The sequence below is a fragment of the Symsagittifera roscoffensis genome, chromosome 7, assembly GCF_963678635.1.
Source record: "Symsagittifera roscoffensis chromosome 7, txSymRosc1.1, whole genome shotgun sequence".
Lineage (NCBI taxonomy): Eukaryota > Metazoa > Xenacoelomorpha > Acoela > Convolutidae > Symsagittifera > Symsagittifera roscoffensis.
Window position 1 is genome coordinate 39062098 of NC_087068.1, and position 21660 is coordinate 39083757.

A 21660-nucleotide genomic window follows, 5' to 3' on the forward strand; every position below is an offset into this window, starting at 1 on the left:
GCGTATACATAATATAAAAAGCAATTGGAAAAAAATGGAAACTGAGCCGACAGAAATTGGGACAAAAGCCACAAATCCGAAAAAATCAGCACTTTTTCATTAAAAATATTTGACAAATTAATTACTACCTAAAATGATCCAAAAAGTACTTGTATTTGAATGTGAGCGTGTTCGCTTTTATATTGAAAGAAATACATGCAGTTAGTGATATACGAAAGTGATATAGTGAAAGTCTATATTCCGATTTGATAACGCTTGCTCATCGCAAGCGAAATCATTCGGTTGCATATTAGATTTGAAAAAGAAGAAAAATTATAAATTTGTTAACAGAGACGTATGCTTACCTCTTTGTGGGAAATTTTAGGAGAAACTGTAGCGTCACATGTCACTTCCAGTTGAGTTTGAAGAAAGATACCGCAAATGCAGATAGATAGCCACTGGAGAAAGTCCATAATAGCAATTCAGTAATTTACTTTCAAGCGCACATCATGTCTAAAAAATAATTAAAATAAAAGCAACTTAGTATGATATTTCATGCCATTTATATAGAAAAAGAATCACAAACAGGAAATAAAAATTTTGAAATACTGCATTTATCCGAATAAAGCTGTACACCCATTTAATTTACAAAATTGCACACCCACTATAATTACAAAAAAAAAACATTGTATATATTTTCTGTACAAGAAATTGTAATGCTCGTTGTAACATTCAAGAAAATGTACACTCCAACTTAAAGCACACTTCGACAAATACTGTCAGGAATTTCAACAGGAAAGCTCTAATTTGTACCAATATTGCTAGTATTGCTACTCGGAGGTCGGATTCTGAATGACAACAAGACTAAAATCTTTGTCCGGTGCAATCAGGATCTCATTTTTCTTGGATCTTATCCTTATAAAGGTCACTTGATTGCCAGGATCAATGTCTCTGATCATTCGATTGCATTTGTCAGCTAGTGCATGCTCGCAATGAGCATAATGATTGGTAACCGAAGCATCCATATTGGATCTAATCGGAATTCCATCATGGCTACACACAATTACCCCTTCAACACCTTTGTGTTGTTGGATCCGTTTGATAGTCTCTTCCACTTCACTCATGATTGTAGCAGGCAGCCGATGGTAGGTTTACAAAAGAAAACTATCTAAAATAATTATCGACGTGTAAACTTATTAATTAGTTTTATGATTGATATCATGATCATCGTTCGCTGGTCATCAAGTTGCCACCTACAACTGAACTCTCAGCTTCCTTTGATTCACTGGAAGCTGCGTCGGACAATCAATTCTGCCAAAAATCATCTCATCACTGGAGAAATTTGACGATAGTGGTACTAGAAAAGCCTGCTGCCAGTTTTGTGTCACTTGATGCCTGCAAGACATGTAAGAAAAGCACTTGGAAACAACAAAATTTTCCTCTGTCTGCTGTGATGCAGTGTTCTATTACACTACACAGCGCACCAAAATAGAAAAAGAAACTATCGAAGCGCTTTTGAAGGTTCACATGAATCTATTGACAATTTGTAACAGGTGTGTGAACAATCACAGAGATGTAGCAGTGGGAACACTTGGTTCCAACAAAATTATCAAAGAGTGTCAGCAGACATTCAAAAGCAGATGTCAGCGGAGCGAAATAGCGAAAGCCCTCGAAGACAAGATAACTGAAATTTCTGGACAAGTCCCAGAAAACGGTGTTTCAGACTTCAAAGACAGCTTGCACACATGTGCCAAGCGGATAACTGCCCCACTTGCGATACCACACACATCTAGCATTGCAAGCTAGCAGACAGAAAATGAAACAAAAGCCACTCAGTCGAAAAATAATTAGAACTTTTCGAAAAAACTATAATTACAAAACTTTCAGAAAATTGTCTGGAATGATGTTTTTACGCTCCCCTCCTCCCCGGAAACACACAAAAGCTTGAAATCTATTTTTCCTTTAAAACAACGCTTAACTAGGTCACGTAATCGATAAAACCAGCAAAAACAATTGAAGCCAAACAAACCAGCAAAAAAACTACTAACTTTGTAAGTTTACAAACTACAGTAACATATCAAACTATTTCAGTTACAATGTGCCATTCTGCCAGATGGCACAGCGCAACCTTCCGGCGACACGAGAAAAAACGAATAGAGGCCTTATTAACGAAAAAGTATTGCGAAGGAGGGTAGGAATATTCTAGAATTTTTATTTTCAAAATTTCGATCGGAAGGGGAATATTTCTCAGAAATACAAAAAAGACGGCCATTTTGACTGAAAAGGACGAAAAAACAGAACAACGACAAATATTGTGAAAAACGGTCGCACAAGAGACGAAAAACACGAAGCCTCTTATCGTGGCAACAAAGCACGATAAGACCCTTATCAGCGGATATTAGTGGGGAAGGAAGCTTCAGTGTGGAAGGAATATACCACGGAACCCTCCCGTGCCACAAATTGGAAGAGATAAGAACGTTATCTCAGGAAGATTACGGGAGCGGAGGCTTGGTCCCCCAGAGACTGTTTTATGTGAAGGGACTATATAAAACTAACTTTGTAGCTACTTGGATGTCGTAGAAGTCTAAATTAACACCGGTATAATTTGATGTTTTAGAATATGAGTAGCTAGAAAGAGGAAAGGGTCAATCCATCTCCAATGGATTTAATATAGAACTGTCACACAAAAACATGTTAAAATAGGTTGTTCGACCCGTGTTTTTAATGACAATCACGTAATCTGAGGATCCGAGACTCAGCTATGTGGTTGTGTTCGCATGTAAACGAAAGCTGATCAAAAGTCGCTTGACTGATGGCCTAAAAAATAGTAACTTTTTACTTAGCCCTAAACAGACCAGAAAATCAACTGGCAAGGTCGAGACGGTGAAAAACGAGTAGGATTAAGGTAACTGACGCCTGCCAGTCGTTAATAGGTACTTTTTCTACGCTCCGTAGCTGTGTAGTATGTGGGCGAATGTTACATAGACGTTTTTATGGCGCTCCTGGGTGGGCCTGTCAAAGGCATAAGACCATCATGATCAGCAAGCGTTTCAGCGACGAACCCTCCGCTCCGGGAGTATGCCCGAGATAGAGGCCTTAATGACCGTTATTGTACTGGTGGAAGGTGCGTACCCTCCGTCGAGTACTATTTAGCTTTTTAACTTAGTTAACACCGAAAATTCCGGGGGCCGGAGGGTTAGGTGGGAAGTCATGAGCCCGCTTGTCCCAAGGTCCCGGGACCAAAAACAATTAAAGAGAAAGCGTAAAACCAAACAAAAATAGTGTATAACCAAGAAAAAGCCAAAAATAAATTTATTTGAAAACAAAAAAGTACAAAAAACAGTAAAAAATCCAAAAAAGACCAAAAACAGTAAAAAAAAAATGTAAAGTGACAGTTTATATGTTATTTCCGGACGAGATGTGATCTGACCTTCCTATTTGTTGTTGTTTCAGATTGATTTAGATCGTTTTTGATAGAAAGATTGTGTGTTTTGGTGAAGGGTTGGGTACCCTCCCTCGAGTGTAATTTGAGTGTTTAAGCACGTTAATGGTGATTTTGCCGGTGACCGGAGGGTAGAGTGGCAAGCTGATCAACGTGTTCCACACTCAACAGGGACATAGGGACAACATCCACAACGACTGTTGGGTATCGTTGAAACAATTTTAGTATCGTTCGGGTACTATTTCATTAAAACTTAAAGTGGTGGGGGGCACGATTGGCGCGGTCCGATTGTACCCTCCATCGATTACAAATTTCCGAGTTAAGGGTCTTAATTCGGGTATTTTGGTGCAAAGGAGGGTATAGTACTATTCATTAACGACTACTAATAGGTTATTATCCTTATTATATATTACTTATCTCCTAATTAGACCCAAGAAACACCCAATTTTGTCGAAAATTATCGATTTTCGATCAAACTGTAGACCCCCAAATTTCTGGATATCCGAGCTTTTCCGAACAGCAAAAAGCCTTTAAATCGGGAGTAGCTACGTAGTTCGATCCCCCTAACTAAAGAAACCGCGTGAGAAAAGACTCAGTGAAAGTTGGAAAAAACCAAAAATTTTCGGTCAAAATTTCGATAATTTTCTGAATTTTGTCAATCTGTTTTGGGGATCGAGTTTTTGAGTTTTTAGAGTTAGAGCAATAAAATTTTTCGTGTTAGGAGCGTGCTAGCATAACGTGCTCGGCTACCAGAAAAATTCTTGAGTAACCCTCCGATTAGCTCCGTAGATAGAGCTAACGACTTAAGGATTGGAAAAGGAAGGAATCGGAGGGTCCAAATTTGATAGTTATTGGCCAAATTTTTGTCTCCAAACCAATTTTGATCCGGTTTTTTGCACTATTCTAGTGCCGTACAGGGCTACTACGCTCGTTTCAATTATTTTTTAGGGCACTTTCGATAGGAATTGCGGAAAAAGTTTCTCAGAACCTATATAGGTGGTGAAAAAAGGCCGTTTGGACAAACACGTTTTTGGCAATTTCTCAAAGACTAGCCAACCGATCGGGATGATTTTGGTACCATAAGTCGACGTTTTTGACCACTTTTCCGGACCGCAACCGTTTTTGGGTTGATAATCGCGGAAAAGAAAAATTTTTTAGAATTTGTTGGTTCGGAGGGTCCAAATCGTAGGTAATCCTCCGAGCGGCAGAAAATTTTATCAAAACACCTTTTTATCCAACTGGGAAGGTTGACCGTGTCAGCCAACCTAGTTTTAAGTCAGGTGGACCGCTTTTGGAGACTTTATTGCGGTAACATAACCTTTTTTCTTGATTTTTAGGGAACCCTCCGAGGTAACCCTCTGGAGTCAGCTAAAGCCCTTAGCAACCCTCCTTAGTGGAAAGCTTCCACGAGGTCATCCAAAGAAGTTAAAACAGCCCCCCCCCATAGAGAATTTAGCTTGTTTTGACGCTTTTTGAAGTTAATTGAAGGCTCTTCTAAGCGAGGCTCAGAAATTTGAAAATTTTGGAAGTACCCTCCGAAGTAACCCTCCGGAGCATATTAAGCATCTTATTGACCCTCCTTAGTAAGTTTAGGGGGACCCTCCGAAGTAACTTGGGTGACTAAGGTACCCTCCGAAGTAACCCTCCGAGGTAGGCTAAGTGTCTTAACAACCCTCCGAGGTAACCCTCCGGAGTGACTTAAACTTCTTAGCAACCCTCCTTGTTAGAAGCTTGAGGAAACCTTCTGTGGCAATTTAGGAGACGGAAAGTATCCATTTAATTAAGATTATATTAGGATATTAGGCGTGCTTATTAGGATCATAAGAACCCATTTTGACCCGGAAATTCGTGATCAACTTTGGATTCTAGATCGGGTGTATCAGAAGTACCAGAACAAAAATATTTTTTTTATTGTGATTTCGGTTGTGTGGTTGCCTTGAGCTACTTAATAGGAAAGTTCGGGCAATCCGGGAACAAATAAAGGAACACCTCGGTGATTGTATTAGGCAAATACACACTCACTTGAGAAGAAAAGTTGTTCCCTACTCTCGTGCATTTGGAGCAGTCTGGGTGTGGGGAAGCTTTTTCTTAGACTTAAGAAATTTTCGATCAGAGATTGCCTTGAGCTACTTAATAGGACAGCTCGGGCAATCGCAGGACACCTAAAAGAAGACCTCGGTGGGTGTATTAGGCAAATACACACCCACTTGAGAAGACTGTGTCCTGGGCTTTGTTCTTTCGGATCGTTCCGATTGGGGGAAGTCTTTTTCTTTAAGACTAAGTTTTATTGATCTGTTTCTGAATCATCACTGCTTTTTATCAAGGATTGTTTAATTTTAACAAAGCAGTGACTTGATAAATTGCGGGGCAATAAATTGATACTGAAAAAAGGTCGCTGTCACCTGTAGGATATTCTTATCTGATTATCCATTGTGTTTTGTGTGTCGATTATATCTTGTGAAAACTTTGTGATACTGTTATACTATACAACAGGGTTGAGTTAACATTATATCAATACTGAGCAAGCCCTGTGTATGCAACTCTAGCTGAGTCACTAAGATTGTCATTGAGAAACCTAAGAGATTGATACTGACTTTTCGACATACGATTATTGTTTTTTGTCACAAAGCATGCAGCGCAGGGACTCGTTAGGATCGACTACTAAGATTCCCAGGCTGAGCAAGGGCAGCACGCAAAAATTTAAAACTAGGCGTAGCCAGTCCTCGTTTAGCAGCGCCTCCGACGTGTTTGCCGAAACCGAAACGACTAGTGGTCAACCTGATCTTTCAGTGAGCGAAATGAGATTAAGGAGCGAGAAAAACTTCGATGCCGATCAAAGGCGGAGCGCCGAAGCCGGAACCGCGAGCGAAACGCTTGTGGACCCCTTTGACGAGGGATAACAGACGCTCATTCGACCCGACTTTGAGCCGAGCGAGGACCTCGAGCGGGAGGAAGTCGAGAGGACGGAGGAGACCTTGGAGCGTTCCGAGGTCGAGCAGCGAGAGGAAGTGTTATTCAAGGGAATATCCAAATCGGAGACCAAGAGTCATAGTTGGAGGGGAGAATATTCACATTCGGCTAGTACCCACTCATCTCTGGCCAAGCAGAGCAACAACGCGATGATGTCGAGTAGAAGCCCGAGTGAAGAACAACCGGGTTCGTAGGCCAAGAAGAGTTGGAAGTCTTTGTACGACGAGCGCATGGCGTCACTACCAACTGTAGGTTTAACTTCCAGTTATGACTACCCGGAGATAGCCCATCCGAATGTGAACTTCACACCGTGCCCAAGGAACGATATGAGCAGGAAGGCGTCGTCAGCCTCGCCGACCAGGCCCATGTCAGATGGAATAACGATGGGAGCGTCATCAACCTTCGACAGATTAATGACGTCGATGAGCAAGCAAAAAGGCGGTGCGTAATCAAGCACCAGGCTGCAGCCGCAGTTGACCTCATTTTCTCTGGGACTAACCCCGTCATTTGGGGCCACTGGCGACATAAGTGACATGTTCGCTGGCGTAATGAATGGTCTAGATGAACTGAGACGGGACATGACTAAAAGAATAGATCAGGTTGATGAGAGAGCTCACAAAGGTCAAGAGAATCTGAGAGACGAACTAACGCACGTGAAGTCACAGGCGAGGGTTGATCAGGCTCAGTTGATTCGCAACACTGATCAATGCCTGGCGGAGAGCCTGGCACAGGCAAACAAGGAGTCATACGAAAGAGAGGCTAGGATGACCAGGGAGATCGAATGATTGTTGAACGATCATGATAGTACCTACGCCCACACAATGACTAGCATGGAGAAAAGGTTAGATGCAAAGTCTGACTTAATGATGCGGAAGCTCGACGCGATCCTGAATGGGAGCAATTGGCAGGAGCATTCCAACCCAAAGGAGCGCTCACGCCATGCGAATGATGGAGATGGTACGGGCAGCAAAGCCAGAGCCCAGCAAAGCTCGAGAACGAACTACGAACCTAGAAACAAGGAGCGGCCAAGGGCAGCCCCGTCGAGGCCTGGCTGGACGAACCCAATCCCGCCGGAGGCAGATGCTATCCCGGAGACAAGGTTGCCAACTGTGCCACAAGTCAGTTCAGTACCAGATCTGACTACAGTCTCACAGGACACAACGATGTATGCCTCGATTTTTGAGCCTCTGAACAGATCTCTCGAAACATTCATCACCAAGCTCTCGAAGTCGACCGAGAGAGGAGAGAGGTCAAGAAGGACACTGAAAAAGCCGAAGTCATATAAAGACGAGTCAGACGGCTGCATTGATACTTGGATAGAGGTGATGAAGTTACACTTTGAGGAAGAGAATCTCTCCAAGAAACAAGAGTGCAGCGCGCTAACGAGCAACCTGGAGGGTACTGCACTAAGTTGTGTAATGGCGAAAAGAGCCAATGAGAGAGACAGCGCTCGCAAGATATTCGACATCCTGCTGAATCGTTTCGGCTCTGGAGTACAAGGGCACCAGGCTATGGTGAAGTTCGAAAATAGGCGTCAAAGAGATGACGAATCCATAGATAAATTTTTGGACGACCTTGAATTGCTTAGGAGGAGAAGCAACCCAGGTGAGAGAATATCCGTGCGAAACTTGGCGATTGCTTCGAAGTTCATGGACGGAGTAAGGAGTGAGGAGTTGAAGACGATGTTGGCCACACACTTCACCCTGTCACTTGACCAGGTACCCACGCCCGACGATTTGCGTATGAAGTCACGCGAGTATTTACTGATAAAACCGAGGGCGCAGAACCGTTACAGCAATTATGGCAACTATAGCGGGACAAACACTGGTGCGAATTCCAGTTGGTACAAACCTCGCGACGACATGGATAAGAGGAGGTCGTGTGCGAATTGTGGTTTTATGGACCATCACGTTTCCGCGTGTTCTGCATACAAACAGAACATGAAGGCGATAGGCTACTTTCTCGAGGACGACGACGCGACCGACGAGGATCATGAAGAGTACGTCAGAGGGCTCATCATGAAAAATGGTCCGAGGTGTTTCTTCTGTAATTTGGAGGGACACTTCAAGTCGGATTGTACTCAATTTTGGGATGCAGTAGCGGACGCGAAACATCCCCGCCACGAAGAGGCGCTTTCGGGTGTCAAGGCCAGTCGAGCACGTCCGATGAACGAGGCTGAATCTCGGAGGAAGGAGACGACACCGAGCACCTTCACGACCAAAAAGGTAAAGACACTGCCTGACGAGGTAGTAGCCTCGAACCTCGAGGCAGAGTCGTCTAGCCCACTCAAGGTGGATTACGGCCTGGCGGCAAGGACAGCGCTGCAGAATGTCAAACAGGACCTAGCCACGAAAGAAGTGGAGCAATGGGTAAGGTCGGAGCTGGAGAGCACAGATCTTCGAGAAAGTTTTAATATTCTGGGTAAAACGACGAAAATAGAAGACAAAGAGGAACCCAGGAAACAGGGACTAAAACTGAACGTTATATCTAAGAGAACCTTCGGCATGACGAAGGAGGGGACCAAAATAATGCCCATTATCTCAGTTGCAGGGCACCAGGTGGTCAAGAACTTGAGTGAACCATCTGAGATTACACTAGTCCACCTGGACATCTATGCCGACTACCTGAAGGAGAAAGATCCCAAACTGGACTCCAGGGCATTGCGAGCGCTGCTCACAACAGGAGGCCCGAGGCTGATGAAAGTGGATGGACATTATATCGATGTCCATGGCCCTTACCCGATCCTAATGAATGTGGATGGCATCAACATCTACACAAAAGCTCACATAACTGATGCGAACGATCAGATTGGCCGGATATACATTGGTCAAGAGGAGCTGAAGGTTAGACGAATCGGACACACCGCAATGCTCGAACAAGATGCGGTGCACATAGGTTGCGAGGCCGATCTGGCCGCACACGTGCTGGACGTGCAAGGCAGACAACTTTCAGTAAAGGGACTGCTAGACACGGGAGCAGTGGTTAGTGTCATGCCAGTCAAAACATGGACCGACATGGGTTTCGAAAGGTCGGATCTCATACCGAAAAACATCAGGTTGGCAGCTGCCAATCAGGGAGCGATCTATGGACCGGACGAACCCCTATCATTTCACTGCAGCTCGGAGCAAGACATCTTTAGATGAGCTTCCTAGTAGTGGAGAATTTGGACGAATCAGACCAGTTCATCTTAGGAAGGGATTTCGTGCGCAACTTTGATGTCACGATCGATCTCAATGACGGGTTGATTAGGATCAAGGATCCTGAGAGAAAGTATGAAAAGAGACCCCTTAATAAGATCTTAATTAACCAGGCCAAGGTGCCCATTTTTCTGGATCGAAAAGTTAGATTAAAACCAAACCAAGCCGTAGTAGCGACGTTTAGGATGAGGAACTTGAATGAACTCAGCAATGACAAACAGGTGTGTCTGGTACCAAATCCAAACAGTAAAAGCTCGGCTATTTTAGGAAGAAGCTTCTCTTTCACTCAGAGCGGACTGTGTGTGAGTGTGTTATTGAACACAGAAGCAACAACAGTGACAATACAGAGGGGAAAAAAACTTGGCTACGCTTTGCCTCTGAACACAGAATTTCAGAGTGTGGAGAACTTGAAAAAGTTTGATGTAACTAAATGTCATTGCATGCGAACCAAGAATGTATAATGAAGAGAGTGAATGAATTGAAATCTTCTAGGAAATTGTTTTCAATGAAGTCGGAAACAGATGATGGGCTGTCTAGTTGTTCCAACTTTCCTGAGAGGCCGACAGAAGCAGAGTTAGCAGCGAATAAACCTGTCCTACCTGAGATAGAACATTTGAAGGGTAAAATATCAGACAAGGAACTAGATTCGCTCAGAGCGGTGCTAAATCGGAACGCAGACGTTTTTTCGAAACATAAGGCCGACATAGGTTGTTGTAGTTTTGTAGAACACGAGATTGAGATAGAAGAGGGCTCGGTACGTCATAGGGAAGGGGCGAGAAGAATGACCCCAAACAAGTCAGAAGCGTGTAGGAAGGAAATCGAGATGTTAATGGAGTACGACATGATCGAGCCGTCGAAGTCCCCATGGGCTTGTGGCGTGGTCATGGCGAAAAAGAAAGGGGGACAACTCAGGTTTTGTTGTGATTTCCGTTATCTGAACGCAGTGACTATAAAGGACGCATACCCGATTCCCCGCATCGATGAGAGCCTATCCAAGCTGGGAGACGCGAAGTTCTTCACGACGTTGGATTTGGGCTCTGCGTTCTGGCAAGTGCCACTCAGAAAGCAAGATCGAGAGAAAACAGGCTTCGCGTGTGAGCTGGGATTGTTCCAATGGAAGAGGATGCCATTCGGATTGTGCAACGCGACGGCCACATTCCAGCGACTGATGGCCCAGGCACTCACGAGCGTCACTAAGAAATACATGAATCTCATCATGTGTTATGTCGATGATGTCGTGATTGCAACACCAACCTTAGAAGACCACATAGAGAGGTTGGAGGAGGTGTTTTCTTGCATGAAGCAGGCGGGTCTGAAATGTAAACCCTCTAAGTGTGAAATCTTCAGGGATTCCATAAAGTATCTGGGCCACCTGGTGGACAAACATGGAGTGAGACCAGATCCCGAAGCGGTTGAAGCAGTGCTGACCTGGAAGGCACCTAAAACAGATACCCAGCTGATGAGTTTTTTGGGATTCGCTAATTATTATCGAGAGTTCATCAAGGGGTATGCTGACAAAGTATACCCCATGCAGCGGTTGATGAGAAACAAGGGCAAAAAGTTCACTTGGACTGATGAGGCACAAGTTTCATTTGAAAACATCAAACGTGAACTTTGCGAGGCACCGGTCCTCGGCATGCCAACAGAGAAGGGGATGTTCGTGCTGGATACGAATGCATCAGTGGTTGCGTTATCGGGCATACTTCACCAGGAGCAGGAGTGGAACGGGAGAACGGTTCTTCGTCCGATTGCCTACGGGAGTAAAGTCCTGAGTGATACTGAAATGAAGTACGGCGCACCAAAAGCGGAGATGTTTGCGGTGATCACTTTCGTGGAAAAGTACAGGGCCTACTTGGGGAGTGCTCTCTTCAAGTTACGTGTGGATAATCGTGCCCTTGCCTGGCTGAAAACCTATTCGATGGACCAAAGTTATATTGGTCGTTGGATCGTGCGCCTAGATGGATACCAGATGATCATAGAGCACCGTACCCGTGACAAGCACCAGAACGCAGATAGCCTCAGTAAAAAGACAGAATTTTATGAGCGCCTCGAGGAGAAACAGGCTAACCAATCAAAAATCAAAGACGGGTTTTCCTTTCTGGACAAAGAAACCTACGACAAACTGCCACTTACTAGGTGGTTAGACAAGTCAGGGCATCCTATAACCGGACACCCTGACCTTCCAGTGGAGACGGCCGCTGAGATAAAGCTTTTAGCCAGAGGCGAGCCCGTTCCGTTGGATCTGCTAGTCCGATCCAACTTGGTACAGCAAGAACTTACCAGACTAGGTATAAACAGCATGGCTCTATTGAACAGGACGTTGAACGTGGCGCCGGACGTCATGGGAAAACTCCGTGACTTGTTGGACAGGGAAGTGGATAGGCATGATTGTGAGTGGATGGAGACCATGCAGCGGTTGACTGTCACCGAGAGAACAGAGAAGAGGCCAGTGTCCTTTCGCAGCCGAGGCGTTGAACGGGATTGCAGGTCAATAGTCAACCAGCTGGTGAGCTCGATGCCGAAGGAGGTCTTGTTGAGAACTTCGTTCACTGAATATGGAACACTGAATCAGAACCAAACCACTGAGGAAGTCAGGATCAAGTCGAAATCTAGCTTCACGAGGAGAGTGCATTTCACGGATGCAAAAGAAGAATACGAGCCGAGCCCAGATTGTTCGTCCGTGGATGAGACAATGTCCGGGGAGTCTGATACCTTCGAGCCAGTCAAGGACGACTCCTGGGGAGTCAGACACCTTTGAGCCCGTGCAGGACGACTTGTCCGGGGAGAGGTTGACGAGACCACCTAGGGGCAGAATTTTGTCCGGGGAGTCGGGTTCGAAGCAACCGATGGACAGAGTTTTGTCCGGGGAGTCGAGAAACATCTCAGACAACTTGGAATATGATGTTGGGGAATCAGTCGACTCAAGTGTTGACTCGAGGCCCCAGTCCTGGGACAACACATCTGAAACAACTTCCAATTCCGATATGTCAGAGATCGCAATCCACTCCTTATTGGTAGACTGGAAGCAGCGTGGGCTGGACCGAAAAACGCATCAGGATCCAGACAGGGACAGATACACCTCAGATGAAGAGGGCACTGTGGTAGATAATGCCGCAGACGAGCTCGAGCTGATAGCAGTCTCGAAACGCCCAACCAGATTGCTGCCACATGGTACGGTCGTCCGTACCAATCTGGAACCATCTGTGCAGGAAGCGACGCCTTTGAAAAAGATATGGTGTTTCAAGTTGATGGACGATGCTCATGCTCTGGAGATAATGAGTGGGCAAATGAACGTGGTAAAGACGTATTTGAAAGCCAGGTACAGGCTGTCGGATCTCCTAAGGGCTCAACGAAATGATAGGATGACGAGCAGTCTGAAGAGATGGATCGAGAATGTAGCACCTGACAAGTGAGACTTGGAAGAAGACAGCTACAAGATCTTGAAGCAATTCTACCTGAAGCGAAACGACTTGTTGTACCTGAACAAGGACGGAATCGTAGCCTGCAAACGAAAAGAGGAGGACAAGGTCCTCTATAAATACAATTCAATAGTGTTACCACAGTTGTACCAGACCAAATTGCTCTTTCGCTCACATGATCAGATGGGCCATCAAGGCGTGGACAAAGTGTATAACAGGATACAGAAACGATTTGAATGGCCGGGATTGAAGAAGGCTTGTGAGAAGTGGATTGCCGCATGCCTGTCATGTCAGCAGGCGAAGGATCCCAGGAAACTAAGGTTCCCCCTACAGTCAATAGAGTCGTCAGGTTTCAACGAAGTGGTGCAAATTGATCATCAGAAAATCAGCATGACAGCAACGGGCTATAATCAGGTGCTGGTAATGATCGACCATTTTACGAAGTATGCGGAGGCAGCACCCTGCATGACAGCATCGGCGGAAGAAACATGCGATCATTTGATAAATGTGTGGATAGCGAGGCATGGCTGCCCCATCACGTTCCAATCGGACAATGGCAAAGCATTCGTGGGTGATCTCACGAAGGAGTTAATGGAAAGGTCGCAGGTAGCGCAGGCCCACTCGACCACTTATCACCCGCAAACGAATGGCCTAGTCGAGAGGCAAAATCGCACACTGGTATCCATGCTGAGAGTCTATTGCTCGCGTTACATGGATGACTGGGACATGCACTTGCCGCAAGTGATGGGTGCTTACAACAGCACGGAGCATTCCATCACGGGAATAAGTCCGCACATGATGTTAACGGGTCATGAAAAAGCGCTCCCGTTGACGTTTTTCTACCCTGAATATGAGGGGAAGAGGGCAGCACCGCAAACGTACGTGCGGGATGTTATTAGAAGACAGCAGCACCTCAATGACTTATGTAGGAGGAACACGCAACAGGCGCAAATTAGACAAAAAAGGAGGTTTGGCAAAAGGACAGCCGATGCGAAAGCCTACTCAGTTGGCGAATACATCTGGGTGTTCCAGGAAGTGGTTCCACCAAAAGGAACCAAAAAATTATTGAAGAAATGGCGTGGTCCATTTCAGATAACAGAGGTGCACCAAGGAGGTCGTTTTTATCGATTGAGCACTGGAAGAGCAGCTCATTACGAAAACATCAAACCACACAATGCCTCGTCAGAGGACTGGTGTATCCCAGCAGACATGCAAGAGGGAGACTATTTGATAGTGGATCCTGCTTGTGAAGTGAATGAAAGGGGTACTCGCGACAAAAACGACGGGAATGAGGTGGTGGACGATTGCGACCTACCACTGGATCTCGAGTTGACCGAGCGAGTAGAGGTGGACGATGAAACTCTACCATATGCCGAGGAAGACTGGGACTGCCCGGAACAAATCGAAATTGACAAAGGAATACAGCCTGACTTTCCTCTCACTATGGAAACACGCCAGAGCAAGAGAGGAAAAAACAAGAAGAAATACAATCCGTACGGCGAGGATTTCGTTGTAGACAGGATAGTTGTAAGTGATGTCATGGACTCGCTAGTGGGACTGGACGAAGTGGCGATGCTAGAAGAAATCGACTTGGTTAATGATATGGATCAAGATTGGATCGACGATCGATCAGAACCGGAAGTGGAGTTCGAACCAGAAGCGGAACAGACTCATGAGCAAGAACTAACGAACTTGCGCGTGCTCGAATGGCTCCATGATCTGCCGACAGATCCAAAAGAGACGATCCAGACGATTCAGGACGTCGATAAAGACGGCATGAAATACATCAGTCATGACAATACCGAGTCCAACTGGGTCGCCCCAGATGGTCCTCTATGTGTTCCACAATCCAACCTCGATCTCCTAGACTTTGGGCAATCGACGGGGACGTCGATGGATATTTTTGTCCGGGGAGTGGGGGTAGGAAAATCCGAAAATCTGATAATAAAAAAAATGAAATCGGCAAGAGAAACCGGAGAACTAGAGACAGAGGGCGAGAATGCTAAAAACCACCTTTTGGACGAATTTTTGAATCGTATTTTGATCTACCGAACCATTATTCAAACAATATCGTCATAACGGACAGCGATTTCATACTCAAGGAACGCACGTGCGCTATAGCGATAACCGCGGACGTAAGCTTCAAAACAGCACTGGCGGCTGATTTCAAAAGAGAGTATAAGAACATCGAATTTTTATGGAAACAGAGGCCTGGTGTGGGAGGGATGATAGCGCTGCCCCCTGTTGCATCACAGATACTAGGGAAATATTTGTGTTTACTGGTTACCAAGGCCACTGATAGGCAACACGTAGATCCAAAGAGCTTGGTATTGGCCTTGACTCGACTTAGGGATTTTTTGGTTGAGAGAGGAGTGACCTCTCTCTCGTTACCAGTATATGATCCTAATAGGGGAAAGCTACATCCGAGAGAGTTGTACGCACTTGTACATGTGATATTTTCAGAAACTGACATAGAGGTTTATTTACATAAAAAAAACTATCTGAGCATATGCTAGGAATTGCGTTTGGCGATAAGTGGTTTTTATTAAGTTACTTGATAAGAATTAGTGTCAAGTTTTAGATTAGGTTAGGTTTTAGGTACAATATTAGGGATTATGTTTTTATGTGATGATATAGATGTTTATGTGTTTATGTGTTATGTTATTTTTATGATATGTTTTATGTTTCGTGTCATGAAAGACCTAGAGTACTCCAGGTCATCAAGGTGACAGCGCACATTTGTGCTACCCTGACGCAGATACAGGTGGACGATCCACCTTGGTGCTATATTTTTAAATCAGAATTGAGAAGAGAATTTCCATGAAGAGTTTTAAAGAGTTGAATGGTGTTTAATCCAAAAATGATGGTTTTAAGTCGCGACTTGTTTTTTAGATATTGATTGATCAGAAATTGTTTATTGAATCCATTGAATCAAACGAGACAGGAAGAAACTACACGACAGCAAGAATCAACACGATAAGAAATGGGTGACACGAACGAACTTATGGAATTCCTCTCAGCGAATCTAGGAGCGTTGGAGAGAGACTTGCTAGAATACCGGTTTAGTGAAGACGACGATGGGGAAGTCGATGGGAGTCTATTGCTAATGACGCCATCGTCTTTCATGTCCCCTACGAAGGAGGCGTCGGCCGACTTATCCCCGATGGACCCAATAAGCCAGGCGAGAGAATGCCGAAGCAGGGATCCGCAGAGATTGCTCCATGAGTCACCGAGGAGGAGAAAAATCGAAGAATCAATGAGGGTATCCTTCCTGAGCACGCTGCCGGAAGAGGAATGAGAGAGATATCAAAGTGAGTTAGAAGGCCAGACAGGGGCAACCTGGATCCGAGTGAATTTCATGGAAAGATCATGGGACGTGATACGACGATATGGGACGCAGTCCATAATGAAGGTGGGATTGAACCAACCCATCATGCGTGAGGTCCTGGAGAAAATAGTGAACTCCATGGAGTCGGATGTTCTGACCGAGTCAGTTACAGAAGACAGTGCCGATGATCAGCAAGTCGCAAAGAAATTACCTATCAGACGAGCCAGGAAGGGGCTGAAGCGACTAAAAGGGAAAACAGGAAGTCGAGCCGTGAACCCGAGAGAGGTGAAGTCGAGAGCCAGCGCAGTGGTGGCCTCTTTAACGAGCGCAGGTCGTTCAGGCGAGAGCGGGCAAGGAGATGGTGCAACACTGACAGGGGGAGAAAAAGAGAATCTGATACCCCCTATGCTCTTGGCAGGTCTGACCACGACCGCCGTAAGATCAAAGAAAACAGCACGAACCCTGGCAGACACTAAATTAGAGATGGAGATCATCAGTCAATGTGGGTCTGGAGGACTTGAAGATTACAGGCCCACGCGGACCAACATGGCCAAGTTGAAACTGGAAGGACAACTCGACGTGGTCGAGTACAGTCGAGTCACTGTGCCGGAATCGGTCCACATGGGAGATCCAGCAGGGGGTTATGTGGAGATGTTGAAAGCGAGAAACTCCGCGAGAGGGCACCTGATGGCTTGGAGCGAGAAGCGAGCCATGCAGGAATATCTGAAAGAGCTTACGGAGAATGCAAACTTAAATCGGAAAGAATACGGCACGGTAATGTCCTCTGGAGCGAACGAAATCGGATTGGAAAAACTACTAGAAATTTCATGGAGGGCGGCCCTCCAGAGATACTTCGACGAGACGATGCATGCACCTGCTACGGTGGCAGCATACCTGGCTCATCCTTGCATGAGAACTGATCTGCAAGTACGGTTGGCTTGGTGCTTGATGGGCATCAAGAAGGCGGAATATGAAGCCAGTAATGATTCGAAATCACGGGAACAGGAGCTGGAGTTGATAGAAGCTCTGCGAGCGTTGATTTCCAAAGACGATTCTGCAATAGCATGGGCTAAGCGTAAGGATGCCCTTTGCTTTGTCAGGTTCGTGGTGGATCGTATCCCCACTCCTGTTTTGGGAGAATGTATAAAGATCATTCGGCAAAAGGGAGTTGATTTCGAAAGGAACTTCCTTAGGGCACTCCTGGAACTATATCAGGATATGCCGTTGACTGTACCAAATAAGGAGTCGAATGACATGGAGAGCTATCGCAAGTTGGAATAGGTGAGAAGATATTCCAACAAAGAATTGAAAGTGAGCCGGGAGTTGATTGAAGCAGTCAAGGGACAAAAAGACTTTGCAACACTAGGGAGACTGAAGTCGTTCCAATATGTGTCTGGCATACCGGGGATGGCGTATAATCCCTTCGTGAATGAAGAAGCCAGGGAAGCGTACTTCGACTATGAGCAGGTCATAGTACTCAATTTCTGGGTTGAACGGATTAAAGAAACTGGAATGCTGATGGTGGAACAACCCAAGCTGGGAATTATCTTGGAAGAACGAGTGGTCGAACCCTCGGTTCCCGAGCTAAAGGGGCAAGTGAGTTTTGATTGTGGTTCTTGGGACGGTCCCTTGAAAACCAGTCTAGTAACGATGTGGGAACTCATGAAGCCTTCTTGGTGTCCTCATCCTAACGCCGGTTTAATCTGGGACATGACGGCGGATATCACGTTAGACCTGGATGATGACGCGAGTTTGCATGATCTGGCCATGATACACCATCTGCTGGCCATGAGGTTGACGAAGCGGAAGAGCAACCCATCCACGGAGCTGTCCGAGGAAGGTCCATCGAGCAATTGGTTGAAGCAAGGCACATGCTTGGCTCAACATAGTGGGATGGAAGGACATGTTTGTAACTTGGGGCACTGCTTGATTACGCTGAGCGAGCAGCATAGACAACTGGCACGATTGTACGGAAGATTGAGCATGTCGGATAAGAGTGGAATGGAGTTAGTCGCGGATTGTCATGGGGTGACGGATGTAAACTTGACCACAACCTTGGGATTTTGTAGCATGACGAGTTCGATAGAATCGCTTGAGCGCCTGGAGCGTGCCCATGAGCTAGTGACGTCCCTCAGCGTGGAAGTGTTCCCTGGAGCATTGCAGACAGAGCAGAAGATCGGAGGCTGGCGAGAAGCTCTAGAGAACGAAAAGAATCTGAAAGATAGTGAGGCCTATCATAAACCTACTGGTTCAATATATCTGGTGGGTTCAAGCTCCGCACCATATTGCAGTAGTAGGTATCCTACACACATGGTGGTGATGGATGCGAGGACACAGCAGGTGTTGATTGACCAACTTTTCTCTGTGCCAAAGTGCGTGAGGTTGGCCAGAATGTCGGAGAGGTCATATGATTTGTTGGCAAAGATCTTTCGGGCAGTCCCGAAGAGATCTGAAGGCGAGTTGCAAGATGTAGTGGGTGAAGAGTTTCTGAGATTGAACGAAGGTAATGAGAGTGAGTTCCAGAAGCAGAAAGCGAGTGGAGCGTTACCCACTGAATTCCCCACCATAGAAGAGAAAGACGACTTACACAGAATTCTGATGGAGGTGGAACCGTTGCTGGGAGCCTCAGGGTATCGGACCCGAAGGAACATAGTGAGAACCCATGGGGAGTATCCTTGCCACTGCTTGGCGCAGACGTTGTGGTACCCCAAACGCGGGAATCTGTCGCTAGTATGGGACGTGGAGGAGTTGTACTCTACGGGGTTGCCCGATCAGAATCAACAGGTGTCAATCGTGGTGGTTAGTGCCATGCTGGCAGTGAGATGGTTGGAGGCTAACGCGGACACAAGTGAACAGGAGACAGCCGTGCCGACTCCTGAGCAGCTGAGCAACGTGAAGATGAGTCGTGAGTTGGATCTTTTCAGAACCACCTGCAAGGTTCTGAGAATACCCAAAGCCATTGAAAGGATATGGTCGAGGCAGAGATTGATGCCTTGGTTCCGTGCAGTGATGACATCATGGATGTATGAACGCGCGAAGCGTCACACGTCGAGGAACACGGAAGCCTATCAATCTTTCCAGCTAGATATAGGACCGGGAGCCTATAAGAGAGCATTCCTTAAGCACAGAAACGCGGTCACCACGTTGGTGAAGCGAGTAGCTGGAGCGCCTTGAGTAACTGAAGAGGAAAAGAAAGAGGTCTTAAGAGCTGACCTAGAACAAAATGTGAGCCTATGTCTTCACAACAGCTTTTGCAGGAACCGGGAGCAAAAGGTGAATGTGGACCTGCTACCTTGTTGCAAACCGAGGCTGTTGGAACAGGAGAGTTGGGGCACGGCCCGCAACTCCATGGACATGTTGGAGAAAGTCCTGGACGACAGCGAAGTTGAAGATCAGGATGGAGAAGCGATGGAGTGAAGATGATGAACGAAGAGAACAAGTGAAGACGTGAGCAAAGAAGAGGAGAGAAGGAGAAAAAAAACTTGATTGTCTTTGTGTGTGAAAACTTAAACCAATCAACCAAGTTTTGATTATTGTACTTGTTAAACTTTTTGTTTTGATTTAGTTCGGTCAAACCAAACTTTGAAAGTTGTTACAATTGTTAAAATTGTTGAAAGAGAATTTTATTTATACTACTTATGTATATATATAGAACGTAGGTGAGTATATTTACCTATTTAAACACGATTGAAGTTTTTAACCTGTGTAAGACACAATTTTACTGTGTGGCGACATGGTAAGTTTGAGTAAACTCGCTCGAGAAGGGTGGGTCACTCAATAACTTTCCTAGCCACACAGTTTCTTAGTTTTAATATTGAGGCCTCGGCCGACTTTCCTAGCCACACAGTTTCTTAGTTTTAATATTGAGGCCTCGGCCGACTTATCCCCGATGGACCCAATAAGCCAGGCGTGAGAATGCCGAAGCAGGGATCCGTAGAGATTGCTCCATGAGTCACCGAGGAGGAGAAAAATCGAAGAATCAATGAGGGTATCCTTCCTGAGCACGCTGCCGGAAGAGGAATGAGAGAGATATCAAAGTGAGTTAGAAGGCCAGACAGGGGCAACCTGGAGCCGAGTGAATTTCATGGAAAGATCATGGGACGTGATACGACGATATGGGACGCAGTCCATAATGAAGGTGGGATTGAACCAACCCATCATGCGTGAGGTCCTGGAGAAAATAGTGAACTCCATGGAGTCGGATGTTCTGACCGAGTCAGTTACAGAAGACAGTGCCGATGATCAGCAAGTCGCAAAGAAATTACCTATCAGACGAGCCAGGAAGGGGCTGAAGCGACTAAAAGGGAAAACAGGAAGTCGAGCCGTGAACCCGAGAGAGGTGAAGTCGAGAGCCAGCGCAGTGGTGGCCTCTTTAACGAGCGCAGGTCGTTCAGGCGAGAGCGGGCAAGGAGATGGTGCAACACTGACAGGGGGAGAAAAAGAGAATCTGATACCCCCTATGCTCTTGGCAGGTCTGACCACGACCGCCGTAAGATCAAAGAAAACAGCACGAACCCTGGCAGACACTAAATTAGAGATGGAGATCATCAGTCAATGTGGGTCTGGAGGACTTGAAGATTACAGGCCCACGCGGACCAACATGGCCAAGTTGAAACTGGAAGGACAACTCGACGTGGTCGAGTACAGTCGAGTCACTGTGCCGGAATCGGTCCACATGGGAGATCCAGCAGGGGGTTATGTGGAGATGTTGAAAGCGAGAAACTCCGCGAGAGGGCACCTGATGGCTTGGAGCGAGAAGCGAGCCATGCAGGAATATCTGAAAGAGCTTACGGAGAATGCAAACTTAAATCGGAAAGAATACGGCACGGTAATGTCCTCTGGAGCGAACGAAATCGGATTGGAAAAACTACTAGAAATTTCATGGAGGGCGGCCCTCCAGAGATACTTCGACGAGACGATGCATGCACCTGCTACGGTGGCAGCATACCTGGCTCATCCTTGCATGAGAACTGATCTGCAAGTACGGTTGGCTTGGTGCTTGATGGGCATCAAGAAGGCGGAATATGAAGCCAGTAATGATTCGAAATCACGGGAACAGGAGCTGAAGTTGATAGAAGCTCTGCGAGCGTTGATTTCCAAAGACGGTTCTGCAATAGCATGGGCTAAGCGTAAGGATGCCCTTTGCTTTGTCAGGTTCGTGGTGGATCGTATCCCCACTCCTGTTTTGGGAGAATGTATAAAGATCATTCGGCAAAAGGGAGTTGATTGCGAAAGGAACTTCCTTAGGGCACTCCTGGAACTATATCAGGATATGCCGTTGACTGTACCAAATAAGGAGTCGAATGACATGGAGAGCTATCGCAA

At 45.9% G+C, this 21660-nt stretch overlaps 2 protein-coding genes across 6 annotated transcripts in view; one reads left to right on the plus strand and one right to left on the minus strand.

Annotated features, from left to right (window-relative positions):
* The window catches only part of LOC134851052 (sortilin-related receptor-like), a 68404-nt gene extending 67907 nt beyond the window's left edge, over nt 1-497 (minus strand). For all 4 annotated transcript variants that reach the window (XM_063866948.1, XM_063866951.1, XM_063866950.1 and 1 more), the window contains exon 1: nt 345-497. In XM_063866948.1, the coding sequence (XP_063723018.1) occupies nt 345-452 (108 nt within the window). In that variant the 5' untranslated portion in view covers nt 453-497. The remainder of the gene's footprint in view (nt 1-344) is intronic.
* Nucleotides 1-21660, plus strand: part of LOC134851053 (malate dehydrogenase, mitochondrial-like) — a 340885-nt gene that overhangs the window by 147573 nt on the left and 171652 nt on the right. The gene's annotated exons all lie outside the window — the stretch shown is intronic.